Source organism: Notothenia rossii, assembly GCF_949606895.1.
Source record: "Notothenia rossii genome assembly, chromosome: 6".
NCBI classification, from domain to species: domain Eukaryota; kingdom Metazoa; phylum Chordata; class Actinopteri; order Perciformes; family Nototheniidae; genus Notothenia; species Notothenia rossii.
The window spans coordinates 57,024,142-57,039,698 of NC_136909.1; the positions used below are offsets into that span (position 1 = coordinate 57,024,142).

Genomic DNA, 15,557 nt, shown 5'->3' on the forward strand with positions numbered 1-15,557 from the left:
GAAGATGGGTGATGCAACAGGACAACGACCCAAAGCACAGAAGTAAATCAACAACAGAATGGCTTCAACAGAAGAAAATACGCCTTCTGGAGTGGCCCAGTCAGAGTCCTGACCTCAACCCAATTGAGATGCTGTGGCATGACCTCAAGAGAGCGATTCACACCAGACATCCCAAGAATATTGCTGAACTGAAACAGTTTTGTAAAGAGGAATGGTCCAAAATTCCTCCTGACCGTTGTGCAGGTCTGATATGCAACTATAGGAAACGTTTGGTTGAGGTTATTGCTGCCAAAGGAGGGTAAACCAGTTATTAAATCCAAGGGTTCACATACTTTTTCCACCCTGCACTGTGAATGTTTACATGGTGTGTTCAATAAAAACATAAAAACATATTGTTTGTGTGGTTTTAGCTTAAGCAGACTGTGTTTGTCTATTGTTGTGACTTAGATGAAGATCAGAACACATTTTATGACCAATTTATGCAGAAATCCAGGTAGTTCCAAAGGGTTCACATACTTTTTCTTGCAACTGTACCTGGTTAAATAAATACATCATTAATGCAGCAGAAATGTGAATCCAAATCTAACAAAAAAAATAATGCATTCCTATTTCCTGTCTGTGTTAGATTCTGGCTGATAAACACGGTAACGCTCTGTGGCTGAATGAGAGGGAATGCTCCATCCAGAGGAGGAACCAGAAGGTGGTGGAGGAGGCTCCCAGGTCAGTGAGGAACTGCTGTTTGTATGTCAGGCCAATGTAACTGAACTCATGGTCTTACACCAGAGTCACAGCCCTACAGTACAATACTTCAAAATCTAATGCAAAAGGGCAGACAGCTATCATGTTGGAATGCTGCCATTTCTGTTAAATAAAAGCACAAGGAGTTTTCTAGTTTGTATCCAAAAAGATAGGAGGTTTGTTGAACATTAGGCCGTAGAATATGTCCCACTGAGTGTAAGTATGTATTGTTGTTTGTCTCAAGTACCTTCCTGGACCCGGAGACCCGGCGGGCGATGGGGGAGCAGGCGGTGAAGCTGGCCAAGGCGGTGCAGTACTCCTCTGCCGGCACCGTGGAGTTCCTGGTGGATTCCAAGAAGAACTTCTACTTCCTGGAGATGAACACAAGACTGCAGGTCAGTGATAGGCTGTGTGTGACTCTCCCTTTTTTTTTTTATTACAAGAACTAGAAGTGTGTGTGTGTGTGTGTGTGTGTGTGTGTGTGTGTGTGTGTGTGTGTGTGTGTGTGTGTGTGTGTGTGTGTGTGTGTGTGTGTGTGTGTGTGTGTGTGTGTGTGTGTGTGTGTGTGTGTGTGTGTGTGTGTGTGTGTGTGTGTGTGTGTGTGTGTGTGTGTGTGTGTGTGTGTGTGTGTGTGTGTGTGTGTGTGTGTGTGTGTGTGTGTGTGTGTGTGTGTGTGTGTGTGTGTGTGTGTGTGTAAAATAAATACATAAGCAAGAAAAACACAAAAAAAGAGAACTAGCATATAGATATAATCAACCAACACGGCTCTACTACACCCTCCAGTGGTGAATGGGGTCATATACAATGGAGGTTTGTTCATCACTCAGCCAGTGATGCTCTCTCTCTCTGTGTGTGTGTGTTTGTTTCTTCAATATTCACAACATGTGGAACAAGCATTGCCCTTGTCATTGCAGACATATTTCAAATTGGCAACTTTTACAAAATGCGCCCAGAAAGTAGATCACAAAAGTTATCACCAAATGTCAAAGTTGACACTACGCAAGGGAATTGTCAATGGCTTTAGGTCGATGCGTGTTACTCCATCTGTTACCAGGGCTCTTCATTTCAATTCAGTTCAATTGAACTGCTGTGAAAGAGACGATACTGTAAGCCACTATATTTTCCACAACACTAATGAATTGACTCATGTACAATAATAGTGACAGATATGTTTATATATATATATATGTTTTTTTGGCATGGATTGTATAGACAGTACAGAGATTACATTATGCCTGAATCTCCTCTGTTTAACCTTTGACCCCAGGTGGAGCATCCAATCACAGAGTGTATCACTGGTCTGGACCTGGTGGAGCAGATGATCAGGGTTGCTAAGGGTTACCACCTGAAATACAAACAGGAAGACATCCCAATCAACGGCTGGGCCATCGAGAGCCGCGTCTACGCCGAGGTGAGTGTGAGACGTTATGATCCTGGTGTATGGGTGGATTCTGAGGAGAAATTACTATGTCGTAATATTTGAATTTTTTTTAAACATGTGACAATGTTTTTAATCTAAAATGGGGGTTATGAGGATTAAAGAAAGTTCATTCTTCTGTTCATTTGTTGTTTACATAACATTCTGCTAAGCTGTATTGGTTCATCTGTTTTTGTTTGTTCTCTCAGGATCCCTACAAGTCTTTTGGTCTCCCCTCCGTTGGACGTCTGTCTCAATACCAAGAGCCCCTCAACCTCAGCAATGTAAGAAGACTCAACATAACCTACTGACACATTAGAGCTGAACAGAGGAGCATCAGACCCTCCCTCAGATTCTGTACTTTGTGGGTTTTTTCTCCCACACCACCTCTGAACATCTTCTCCTCGCTCCATCAGGTCCGTGTGGACAGCGGCATCCAGGAGGGAAGTGACATCAGTATCTACTACGATCCCATGATCTCTAAGGTGTGTGATTATTGGATATAAAATGGATTTGTAAATGGTTTGTTTCTTATTTTTTAGGAAAGAAAGACTTTAAAAAATGCCAACGTTAAAAAATTATGATTTTGCAATAATTTCCTCTGATAAAATAGTATTATATCAGTTATAGATCCAAATTTGGGAAATGATTTTGTCACAACAGCATGTAGGTTAAATATGCAAATTAATTAAAACTAAAATAATTAAACAAAAAAGTCAATATATACCAATAGTGAAAGATATACAATATATATATATAGAGTATCTATTGAATACACAATAGTGTGTGTGTGTGTGTGTGTGTGTGTGTGTGTGTGTGTGTGTGTGTGTGTGTGTGTGTGTGTGTGTGTGTGTGTGTGTGTGTGTGTGTGTGTGTGTGTGTGTGTGTGTGTGTGTGTGTGTGTGTGTGTGTGTGTGTGTGTGTGTGTGTGTGTGTGTGTGTGTGTGTGTGTGTGTGTGTGTGTGTGTGTGTGTGTGTGTGTGTGTGTGTGTGTGTGTAGTTGGTTACATATGGAGCTACACGAGCAGAAGCCCTGGCAAAGATGGAGGATGCTCTGGACAACTATGTGATCAGAGGTACACAGTGCTCAGCCAAAACAGTTTTTAAATGTGCATATTTGTCTTCCTGTAGTGAAGTTTGGTCATTTTCTCTCCAGGTGTCACCCACAACATCCCCCTCCTGCGGGAGATCATCACCCACCCCCGCTTCATCTCTGGTGACATCACCACCAACTTCCTGCCGGAGGTCTACCCAGAAGGCTTTAAGGGTCTGCAGCTGGGGGCCGACAGTCGCAGGGAGCTGCTGGCGTCTGCTGCAGCGCTGCACATCACCACTCAGCTGCGCTCCCAGAGGCAGCTGGGGGACCTCAGGTGAGGGCAACAGATCCATGGGGGGGGGGGCTAATCTGCTACCAGAGGTGGGAGGAGTTACAAGTAAGAGTCCTGCAATCAAAATGTTACTCACCATGTTAGTACCAAAAGTAAAAGTAGTCATTGTGCAGATTGGTCCATTTCAGAATAATATATATGGTAGCAAGACAAAACACAGACAGATCGTGACAGGGAGAGAGGACGCTAGCACGGTCTGTTGCCGCTTCTCCCTCGTAGCCTCTTATTGTCATTCTACTGCTTTTCTTTTGTTTTTGCACGGATTATATGGATGCTTATACCAACTATACCCAGACAATAATCCACTTTCCTGCAAATCCCTCGTCGGCTGAACGAGCTGCTAACGTCTAAGCTACGAGTGGCTAATAAGGTTAGCCGCTAGGCCAGCAGCGACACCTACCACAAACAATTCCAGCTCAACTTCTCCACCCAGCTCGATCATCTGCCATGCTGTGGATCTTTCTGTGTTTCTGGCTCTTTCACCATCTCTGGTCTGCAGGTCCGTGGCAAACACAAACAGCTACCAACTCTGCATCTGTCCGGTCCGGCACGACGCTAAAGTACTCCATCACACAGCTGCTCGAGTTAAGACATTACAGCACTCCAACCTGTATCTCAGCACTTAAACAGCTTGGAATTATACGCCGAAGCCGCTATATCCACAGAAGCTCCCGTAGAAAGTTTGTTTATTCCCAGTCTGGAGACTCCATTCCATCACTCTGGTCAGCTGAGCACACTGTCGCACTATTTTCACGTCATCATAATACCGCCGCACATGGAACAAATAGTAGCTCTGGAAACATCGCGAGACTTCTACACACCAAGCGGGACAGAAAACGTGGAGTGGATTTTAGCCTACTTCTTCCTCTACATAGCACCGTCTCATCAAGCCTCAAAATAGAACTATTTAACACACAATCCCTCACTAATAAATCATGTCTCATACATGATCACATCCTAGATAGGGGGATTGATTTAATGTGCCTTACTGAGACCTGGCATCAGCCAGAGGCCTTTTCAGTCCTAAATTAAACCTGTCCTCCTGGCTATAATTACCTGGAGAAAGCCCGCCGCACTGGTCGCGGTGGAGGCTTAGCCGTAATACACCGCAGTGACCTGAAACTGACCCCCTTGTCTCTTCCTGACCTATCCTCCTTTGAATGCCTCGCATTTAAATGCAAACCCCCTTTCCCCATGACTATTATTCTCATCTACCGGCCACCCAAACCAAACCCAGCCTTCATCTCAGAGATAAATTAACTTCTTTTTTCAGTCTGTACCACGTCTGCAAATACTGTCATACTGGGGGATTTGAACATCCATGTTGACACCCCCTCCCGCCAACCTGCAGCTGAATTCTTGCAACTACTGGATGTTCTCAACCTCAGACAGCATGTTGATGTCCCCACACACACCAGGGGGCACACGCTTGAACTTGTTATCACTGACTCGGCCCCCATCACAAATCTGTTGGTGTACGATCTGGGAGTGTCGGATCATAAGGTTGTTTCAATGGAGTACAAATTGTCTCACCACATCAAGCCCAAACGTCAAATCTATTTCAGAAATTTGAAACACATCGGCACAGACATCATGACTTTGGACCTGCAGCAAATCCCCCCCCCTCTGCAAACTTCACTACAGTCAGTGAATCAGTGGAATACTACAACAAAACCCTGAGTACTGTCCTGGATCTCCACGCCCCACTGAAATCACGAACAGTCAGCTTCTCCCGCTCAGCCCCTTGGTTCACTTCAGAGTTGCGTAGCATGAAGGCAGCTGGGCATGTACTCGAGCGGCGTCTCTCACGATCTGGACTCACTGTTCACAGATTAGCCTATCAGGAACATCAAAAAACCTACTCAAAGTCACTCAAAAAAGCACGGTCACAATTTTACTCCAACATCATCAGTAAAAATCCTGGAAACTCCAAGCAGCTTTTCTCTGCTGTTGATCATCTCCTCAAGCCACAAACTCCATCACACATCGACACTACAGAAGAGCAGTGCAATAATTTTGTTAGTTTCTTCAGGACAAAAGTTGCCACTATTCGCTCTCTTCTCTCCACCCCTTGCGCTGTGTCTGTCCCTACTGTTAACCCACAGCCTGGGATTTTCCAACCGCTCTGCTGCTTCACGGAGATCTCTCAGCAACAGGTTGAGGACATCACCTGCAAGATGAAACCCTCCACCTGCACACTAGACCCTCTACCCACAGCCCTTGTCAAATCGAACATCTCGGCTATAAGTCCCATGATCACCTACGTCTTCAACAGCTCCCTCAAGGCTGGTCATGTTCCATTGGCTCTTAAAACTGCCGTCATCAGACCCCTTCTCAAAAAAAACCACCCTAGACCCAGATATCCTCGCCAACTACAGGCTCATCTCCAACCTCCCATTTCTAGCTAAGGTGCTGGAAAAAGTAGTTGCCGCCCAGCTTCAGGACCATCTACAATTAAACGGCCTCTTTGAAAAATTCCAGTCCGGTTTCCGTTCTGCCCACAGCACTGAAACAGCTCTGGTCAGGGTCACAAACGACCTGTTGATGGCGGCTGATACTGGATCCCCATCTCTCCTCATCCTTCTGGATCTGACTGCAGCATTCAACACTGTCGACCATAACATTCTCCTTCAGCGCCTCAAACACACCATCGGACTCTCTGACTCCGCCCTGAGCTGGTTCCAGTCCTACCTGTCTGGAAGAACAGAGTACGTCTCCTTGGGAGGTGCGAGGTCCCAGATCCACCCTTTCACCTGGGGTGTCCCTCAAGAGGCGCTTTCACACCGCAGTACTTTTCCCACAAAGGTTCATGAGAACTTAGTTCATCAGAACTCTTTAGTTCTGATGAACTAAGTACAGATCGCGTTCACACCGGAATAAGTCCCTGGGGGTGGATTAGGCAAATGAAGCCGCTGACGTCACTTCTTCTTCTTCTGCTTTGGGTTTACTGGCAGGCTGCAAACAACTTCACGGCGTATACTGCCGCCCAAAATCCCCGGCCGGAAGTCCCCGGAGTTGGGGACTGGCTTCAGTAGAAGCTGCTGGGACTCCCAGCAGCTTCTACTGAAGCTTTCCGAGTAAATCGCCAGAACGCCGACACCTCCTCATCTCCACCGCTCCCATGTTTTATTTTGTGTTGCCATAAGTTAGTCTCTCTGCGTTTCTGCGCTGGGCTAATGCTAATGCTAATAATGCTAATGCGAGGATAATAAAATGGTGGCTTCACAACACTTTTTTTTTGTTTTACGGGGCGTGGTTTGCGATCTGCCCAGCCAATCAGAAATATAGCTCTTTTCTCACAAGAGAGCCGCATGAGAGTCCCTGCTCTCTAGCAGGTACGTAAAAGGGGGTAAAAAGGTTCTCATTGACTAATTTTAGTTCCGGCTCTTTTTGGTGTGAACGCGACATTTCGGAACTATATCGTAACTAAAGTGGGAAAAGTAATCCGGTGTGAACGCGGCTAAGGGTCGGTCCTTGGGCCAACTCTGTTCACCCTGTACACTCTTCCCCTTGGCCATGTCATCAGCCAGCATGGAATATCATTCCATTGCTACGCTGATGACACGCAGCTATATCTAAAGACAGACTCTATCCCACGTGCTTCCTCACTGTCACCATCATCATCACCGTTCCCATCAACATCCCTTAACACCTGCATTGAGGAGATAAAGGCCTGGATGCGAGAAAACTTCCTGCAACTAAATAGCTCCAAAACAGAAGCTATTTTAGTTGGCACACCAAACCAGGTCCAGTCATCCCCCATAACCCACATTACCTTTTCTGGACAAAACATACCCCTCTCCACATCAGTTACCAACCTGGGTGTAAGATTTGACAGACATCTAACCTTTGACACCCACATCAAACACCTGTGCAAAACCTCCTTCTACCACCTCAGGAACATTGCAAAACTCCGTCCCACACTCTCCCTGTCAGATGCTGAACAACTGGTCCAAGCCTTCGTCTCCTCAAGGCTCGATTACTGCAACGCTCTCCTCATCGGGACTCCTAGCGTGAGCCTTCAGAAGCTCCAATATGTACAGAACAGTGTCGCTAGGATCCTGATGAGGGTGAGCGTTCTTCATTCGCTCCACTACCGTCTCAAATGGAAATATGTGTTTACATAAATGGTGACCAAACCGTTTGAAACCCACTGAGAACTTAGACTAAGTTAACTATCTAAACACTCAAGAGTCCTTTCCCTCACCTGAGCTGAGGTTTTCCCGAGCTTGAATGACACACAGGGACCAATCAAGGGCTTTGATTTATCATCTGGATGACAGTGGCCATGTCGGCAGGCCACATGTAGACAGCCAGTCACCCTGTGTGAGGCAGGCCACTTAACAGGCCAGGCCATCGGGAAACCCCTCGGTCCTCCCGATGGCCAGTCCGGGACTGAGTACAGGAGGCGTAGAGCAAGGGATCATTGTCCACAAGTTAATCGATCGCAGATGGCGTCGTGGTCACGGATGGAAAAAGAAACCTAAATGGGTCGCGAAATATACTTGGGCGGCCGTTAATATACCTGGGCGGCCCGCCTAAGTATAGTCTGTGTGGGAAACCCTGGATATGTTTTATAATGATTGATCATGAAAGTGTTCTCAAAGCTGGTAAAGGTGCAGCTAGTTGTAATGACTTTGTATACTGCAGGGTAGCTTGTGGATTTACTCGAGGAGGAACTTAAGTGTGATTTAACACTTGATTATATTTCACATCTGTGAAGTAACTTGAAGTATTGAATAGATGTAGTGGAGTAAAAGTACACCATTTACCTCTGAATTCTAGGGTAAAAGTACGAAGTAGCAAAACATAAACACAAAACATACGTAAATTACAAATATCTCCAAATTGTACTCGAGTACAGTACTTAAGTGAATGCACTTTGTTACTTTACACCACTGTCTGAGAGTCCATATTTCTCACCACATTATCAACATAGTCAAATTGAAAACACTGACTGTCACTGAGCCTATTTCAATACGGAGAGATCTTTTATTTAAATGAATCTTCATCTGAGTTGCAGGGTGTCCTCGGCCCCTCTGGAGCTGATCCGCTGGGACCTGGTCGTGGAGCTGGAGGAGGGAAAACACTCTGTGGAGATCACCAAGTCAGGGAATGTTTATACTGTGAGTATTTAATAAGCATCCAGGAACAAATGAAATATCTTTAATATCTTCGTTTACGACAAACGAGTGTCCCTGAAGCACGAGGATAAGAAGGTCACCATCAAACAGGCATGCTAGTTCATGTTTGTGGGTTGTCATATAAAACATTATCATGTTATCAACTGTGTCCAAACCTGAGCTCCAGAGGATGAGATGAAGATCATTCAGCAGGGATTCATGTTACTGTAGTCTTCATCAGTGTGCATCTGGACACCTCTCAGTAGACTCTGTCTGTGTCTCTGCAGGTGGAGGTGGATGGAGAACAGGTGGAAGTCAGTGGACTGTGGAACCTGGCCTCTCCCCTGCTACCACTCAGCATCAATGGCACACACAGGATGCTACAGGTAACACACACACACCCCATATCTTATTTACCACACAGAGCGTGGTGAGGGCGGAATAAACTATAACAGAAGAAACTTTAGAGACGTCTGATGCAGTGCTGATGATCTGTTGTCTTCTGTTTCAGTGTCTGTCCAGAGATGCTTCAGGAAGGATTGACCTGCAGTACAAGGGCACATTGGTAAGATGTCTACACACTAGGAGTGTAACGGTTCACAGAAGTCACGGTTCGGTATGTACCTCGGTTTGGGGGTCACGGTTCGGTACGGGTTCGGTACAACAAGAAAAAGCAAAAAAAAGTCCCAAATGCATAATTCCAGGTTTGTTGTTATTTATTTTTGAACAGTAGTGCAAGTTTCAGTTTAAAAATAAGGAACTCTGACATTTTGAATAATGAACTGTATTAAACAGTTAAAAACAAACCACAAACAGTACCACACACACTCAAATGGCCATATTATCTATAATGGCTGATGTCAAACAAAAAGGTTTCATCAAGCTGTAAAACTAAATTAAGTCTTGAAAATATTACATCATAATCATAAATAATAAGAAAGTGTTTCAAGAGCGCATAGTCGTTGAAAAACATTATGCCAAAAGCTTCCGTTATTTATTTTGGTCTCACGGCTTTCAGCGGGGAGAAGCTGTTGAACTGCTGTTGCCTTTTGCCGGGCTCCGGTGATTGGCAAATCTGGGTGATGCCTTCTGATATGATTTAGCATGTTTGGCTTGTGTTAACATTAGCATACCGCACCGCTGTCTAACAACGCCGACACACCATCCTCGTCCGATCCACCACTCGCACTCCATCGTTATTGTAGTCCACAGGGAACCCGAAATGTTCCCACACAGCTGATTTAAAAGAAGCAGGTGGGTTCTAGCTCCTGTGTGTTATCTGAAATCGCCATACTAACTTTCGTTCTTCTTGTATTTTGTTCGTGTTGTTGTTGTGTTTCTTCTTGTTCTTCATTTGTTGTTTAAGGGCGGCTGGCAAACAGCTTTTAGGCGCAATACCGCTCCCTGGAATATAAATAGTGTAATGGATACTGCCCTGAATGACAGACTTTTTTCCCACTCGTGAAAAAAAGGCGTATTCGTCGTGTGACTGCATGTGCCGAACCGCGACGGTATGGGACGAATACGGATACTGTTACACCCCTACCACACATACTTTAATTGTGTATCAACACTTCATCACACAGGTTGCTGTCTTAGCAGGCTTTAATGCAGAGTGTAGTGTTAGCTTACAACTCTCAAACACAGAGATCAAACGTCATTCTAACCTCAGCCAGAGGCCTCTGAGGAGCAGATGGAGGGCAGGAGGGTCTTCAGCGATGAAGAGAACGATCGGTGGGAGTTGTGCAGCTATCATGACTGTTGTTTTAAGATAATGTTGATTTAAATCTGTCATTGTTAGGTTCCAAATACTGGTTCTTAACTGATTTCAGTATGCTTTATTTTTATTTACAGTGAATGTATGAACTCCAAACAGAGGGGTTTAAGATGAGATGAGCACATACAACACATCAGTGTTTTTGAGGCTGTGGCTCAGGGGGTAAATGGGAGTCCAATCAGAGGAGCAGTGGTTCAATCCAAGTTTCAATTGGACAAGATACTGAGCCCCATAAACAGTCAAATGAACACTCCAATTAACAAATTGTTAGGTGGTAAAACATTGAAACATAAACACTGCAACAACAGTAGCTGTTGACTTTAGCTCACGTTCTGCAGAATGTCATAAATGATAGTGATATAATCTCATTAAAAAGTAAAGACTTTATGTACAAATTCTCCAGGGACCATTCTTGTTGATGCTTATACATTCTACCTGGTATCTGCCAAGACCTGCAAACAAACAAACATTGCTCTGTTTCTCATCCTCTGTATTCCTGTCTCCAGTTTAAGATCCGTGTTCTGTCTAAGCTGGCTGCAGAGTTGAACTCCTACATGCCAGAGAAAGTTCCAGAGGACACCAGCAGCCTCCTGCGCTCCCCCATGCCGGGCACCGTGGTGGCTGTGTCCGTCAAGCCTGGAGACACGGTAACACATGATGAAAGCTTTACACACTGGCATCCACAGTGCACAGTTCTTATTTATACCCGGGGTCACCTGACTGATCCATGTGCCAGGGTACACTGCAAACTGCCATGCTCTGCTTATTTGGTCTAGGCCTCTGAGTTCCAATGAAAGGAAATATTGATGTTAAAGCATAAAGTGAAGTTTTACACAAGTGTGCTTCCGTTTTGACTTGCCCTTATCCTGTTTCAACATGCACAAATCCAGCTCCATCAAGACATGTTTTTCCCCAGTTGTTTCCCTTTTTAGTAGGCCAGCTGGACGTTAGCATCTGAAGGGCTGCCTCGACAAAGAGCAACGGGATATTTCCATTGCTTTTTAGAATATTGCATAAAAAAAGATTTGTGGCAAACACGTTTTACTTACACATTTTATTCAGCAGGATAATCTACACATATACAAAAATAGTTGTATGATGCAGTGCCTTGCTCAGGGGCATCACAGGGCCCAGAAGGTGAACTGGGAGCTCTCCAGGTACACTCCATATTTGAGGTCTGGTCCGCGACCCTGAGACCCACAGTCCAAGCCCCTACTGACTGAGCCACTGCTAAGCTAAAGGCTAATGTTGGGCTTGTTCACATTTTTCCACAACATAATGAGACTATCTCTTCAGCTTGTGTCAATGACTATTTCAGGCATCCAACCAATAACTCAATCACAAAAACATTGACTTCCAGACAAGGGTAATGGAAGTCTTTTTTTAAAGATGTATCTGTCATCACTGCACCGCTCTGTTCAGCCATGGGAGTGACATCAGCACTAGGGCTAATGTGGAGTTCACTTCACGGTCGCATATTGTACAAGGGGCTTTGATCAGTGTTCTTGTGTGATCAAGTGATTGTTTGTAATGTAGTTGCAGACTCACAGGGTGGACTGGAACACTACTCAGCCATTGTTCTTTTTGACTGAAACTGTGTGTGTGTGTGCAGGTTGCAGAGGGTCAGGAGATCTGTGTGATTGAAGCCATGAAGATGCAGAACAGTCTGACTGCTGCCAGGGGAGCAAAGGTAACAACATGAACAGTGACGGAGAACTAACAGTCATCATTGTTCCTAACTAATCTAGTTCATAGATTATAAGGCTTGTTGCTAAAATCAGTGAATCCCTGCTCGTGAATATAAGGTCCACCAAATAGTTGCCAAAGTGGTAGAATGATCAGGTGGAAAAGATTTTAATGAAACATGTAAAATAATAACATTCTGAATTGGCCTTTTAAAGTTTTCATGTTTTAATTTTCACCCGTGTGTGTGTGTCCTGTCCTCCAGGTGAAGAGTGTGCACTGTAAGGCGGGGGAGACAGTGGGAGAGGGAGACCTGCTGGTATAGAGCTAGAATAAATATTGACCTTTGACGTGTGACATCACCAGGAAGAGCCTTACCCCCTCTGAGTCCTCAGAGGAGGATCCACACTGGAAAATTAACAGACGCTCCATCATGTTGCCAGTGGTTACTCTCCGGAGAGCCCCCCCCCCCCCCCCCCCCCTCCTCAGCTGCTCATGACTCTTCCAAATGTTCTTTTTCTTGATTTGAGAACCAAAAATACATTTAATTGGATTAGAGGCAGACATTTTAAGAGACAGATATCTCAATTACAGTAAAGATGCTGTGCTCATTCTTCCAACTGTAACTGAATGAACTGACTAAATGAACCGTTAAGTTAGATTTAGACTGGAGAATGTTCTGGTTTCCATCCTGTGCTCTGGAGTCAGGTTTCCTGCTGTTGGGGGGGGAGGGGTCCATTTGTCTCCATGGTGCAGGTCCAGCCTTGATCAGACCTCACTGAACCGGTGTATTTATATTACAAACCAACTTTAACAATAATGTGACTTCTAGAAGCAATTGGCTGACCAGTGATGATTTAGGTTAGGTTTTCCTTATTAGAGACAGAGAACATTGCAAACATCTTTCATCTGTAATTAATGTAGAGGAATTTTTTTAATGTAATAAAACTTTGATTAAAAAATAAACACTGGGATTAATATGTTCTATGAACCATGTGGTGTACTGTGTTAATCTGCATAAAGTGTGTGCCTAAGAAGCATATATAGGAAATAAACACTCCAATAAAGACTTTTCTTTTTCCCACATTTCTTTTTAAAGGCTCACAATAAAAAAAAAAAGTTTAATACTGTAAAACAAGCAACAACACCTGTTCCCTCTGTGTCTCCATCGAGAGCTTCAAAAAGCAAATCAAGAGTCTTTGATCCTCAGTAGATAAAGCCAGTCATCCTCTTTGGGAATCACTAATGCTTTTATTTTGTTGCTGGTGGTTTGTCATCTTCTCTCAACTGACTTCCACCCGGTTTGGTTCTCCATTTTTAATCATTTTGTATTTTGTTGCATAAAAAGAACACATTTTTTGTAATTTCTCATGTGTTGTTCCCTTTAAATGTGTTAAGATTTTTTTTTTCCGATCAAGAATCATGATTAAAAATGGACTCACGGCTGTTATGATTGATATATCGGTTGATAAAGCTTACATTATAAATAGCAACCCCTGATAAGAAATGTCCCTCAGCTTTTAGGAACAGATAGACTCTTCATCTTCTTCACACATATGACCATGCTGCTGTGGCTCAGGGCGAAGTGGGAGCCTAGCAATCAGAGGGTCAGTGGTCTGATCCCCTGCCCCTTCAGTCAACATGTCAATGTGTCCTCGGCTGGATACTTGAACCCCAAACTGCTCCATACTCTACGGCAGGGATGTCAAACTCAAGGCCCGGGGGCCAAATCCGGCCCATGACTTCATTATTCTGTGGCCCCACAAGAGCTAGCAAAGAATATTATATGTTTATTAGACGGTTACATGCCGATTTACAGAAGCACGTTGGCCATAAACTACATGTCCAACAATGCATCTCAAATTAGCATTTTGTCTGAGAACTATTTTTCCTAAAAATATTCTTTTTTTCTTAGAATCTGACTTTTTCTCAGAATCTGACTTTTCTCTCTCTCAAAATTTCACTTTATTTTCAAAATGTCATTTGTTTCTTTTATTTAGACTCTTTTTTTCTCCAGAATTTGGCTTTTCTTTTTTAATCATTTTGTCAAAATGCTCACTGAAGAGACTTGCAATTATTTGCCCTAGACCTTTGCTTTCAGACGTAGTTAATTATGAAGTTATTACCCTATCCGATAATAATCCAATGCAGAGGCAATCATGTAATATAATACATTATTCTATGTATATTAAATATTTATATATGTATATTTGTATATAGTCTATATACAACTGGCCCTTTGAGTGCAACCAGGATGCTAATGTGGCTGGAGATGAAATTGAGTTTGACACCCCTGCTCTAAGGTAATGAAGTATACGTATGTACAGTGGGGCAAAAAAGTATTTATTCAGACACCAATAGTGCAAGTATCTCCACTTAAAAAGATGAGAGAGGCCTGTAATTTTCATCCTAGGTATACACTCAACTATGAGAGACAAAATGAGAAAAAATTTTTTTCCAGAAAATCACATTGATTTTTAAAGAATTTATTTGCAAATTATGGTGGAAAATAAGTATTCGGTCAATAACAAAAGTTCATCTCTATACTTTGTTATATACCCTTTGTTGGCAATGACAGAGGTCAAACGTTTTCTGTAAGTCTTCACAAGGTTTTCACACATTGTTGCTGGTATTTTTGGCCCATTCCTCCATGCAGATCTCCTCTAGAGCAGTGATGTTTTGGGGCTGTCGCTGGGCAACACAGACTTTCAACTCCCTCCAAAGATTTTCTATGGGGTTGAGATCTGGAGACTGGCTAGGCCACTCCAGGACCTTGAAATGCTTCTTACAAAGCCACTCCGTCGTTGCCCGGGCGGTGTGTTTGGGATCATTGTCATGCTGAAAGACCCAGCCACGTTTCATCTTCAATGCCCTTGCTGATGGAAGGAGGTTGTCACTCCAAATCTCACGATACATGGCCCCATTCATTCTTTCCTTTACACGGATCAGTCGTCCTGGTCCCTTTGCAGAAAAACAGCCCCAAAGCATGATGTGTCCACCCCCAAGTTTCACAGTAGGTATGGTGCTCTTTGGATGCAACTCAGCATTCTTTCTCCTCCAAACACGTCTAGTTGAGTTTTTACCAACAAGTTCTATTTTGGTTTCATCTGACCATATGACATTCTCCCAATCCTCTTCTGGATCATCTAAATGCTCTCTAGCAAACTTCAGATGGGCCTGGACATGTACTGGCTTAAGCAGGGGGACACGTCTGGCACTGCAGGATTTGAGTCCCTGGCGGCGTAGTGTGTTACTGATGGTAGCCTTTGTTACTTTTGTCCCAGCTCTCTGCAGGTCATTGACTAGGTCCCCCCGTGATTTTTGCTCACCGTTCTTGTGATCATTTTGACCACACGGGGTGAGATCTTGCGTGGAGCCCCAGATCGAGGGAGATTATCAGTGGTCTTGTATGTCTTCCATTTTCTAATATA

The 15,557-nt window shown here is 43.9% G+C and overlaps 1 protein-coding gene across 1 annotated transcript in view; it reads left to right on the forward strand.

Moving 5' to 3' along the window:
• Positions 1–12,594, forward strand: part of pcca (propionyl-CoA carboxylase subunit alpha) — a 28,091-nt gene extending 15,497 nt beyond the window's left edge. Inside the window, exons 11-23 of the mRNA XM_079687896.1 lie at positions 626–720; positions 983–1,133; positions 2,006–2,149; positions 2,365–2,439; positions 2,572–2,640; positions 3,156–3,231; positions 3,312–3,525; positions 8,567–8,669; positions 8,954–9,052; positions 9,178–9,231; positions 10,950–11,090; positions 12,056–12,133; positions 12,392–12,594. Of these exons, the coding sequence (XP_079544022.1) occupies positions 626–720; positions 983–1,133; positions 2,006–2,149; positions 2,365–2,439; positions 2,572–2,640; positions 3,156–3,231; positions 3,312–3,525; positions 8,567–8,669; positions 8,954–9,052; positions 9,178–9,231; positions 10,950–11,090; positions 12,056–12,133; positions 12,392–12,451 (1,359 nt within the window). The 3' untranslated portion in view covers positions 12,452–12,594. The remainder of the gene's footprint in view (positions 1–625; positions 721–982; positions 1,134–2,005; positions 2,150–2,364; positions 2,440–2,571; positions 2,641–3,155; positions 3,232–3,311; positions 3,526–8,566; positions 8,670–8,953; positions 9,053–9,177; positions 9,232–10,949; positions 11,091–12,055; positions 12,134–12,391) is intronic.
• Positions 12,595–15,557: the final 2,963 nt, after the last annotated feature.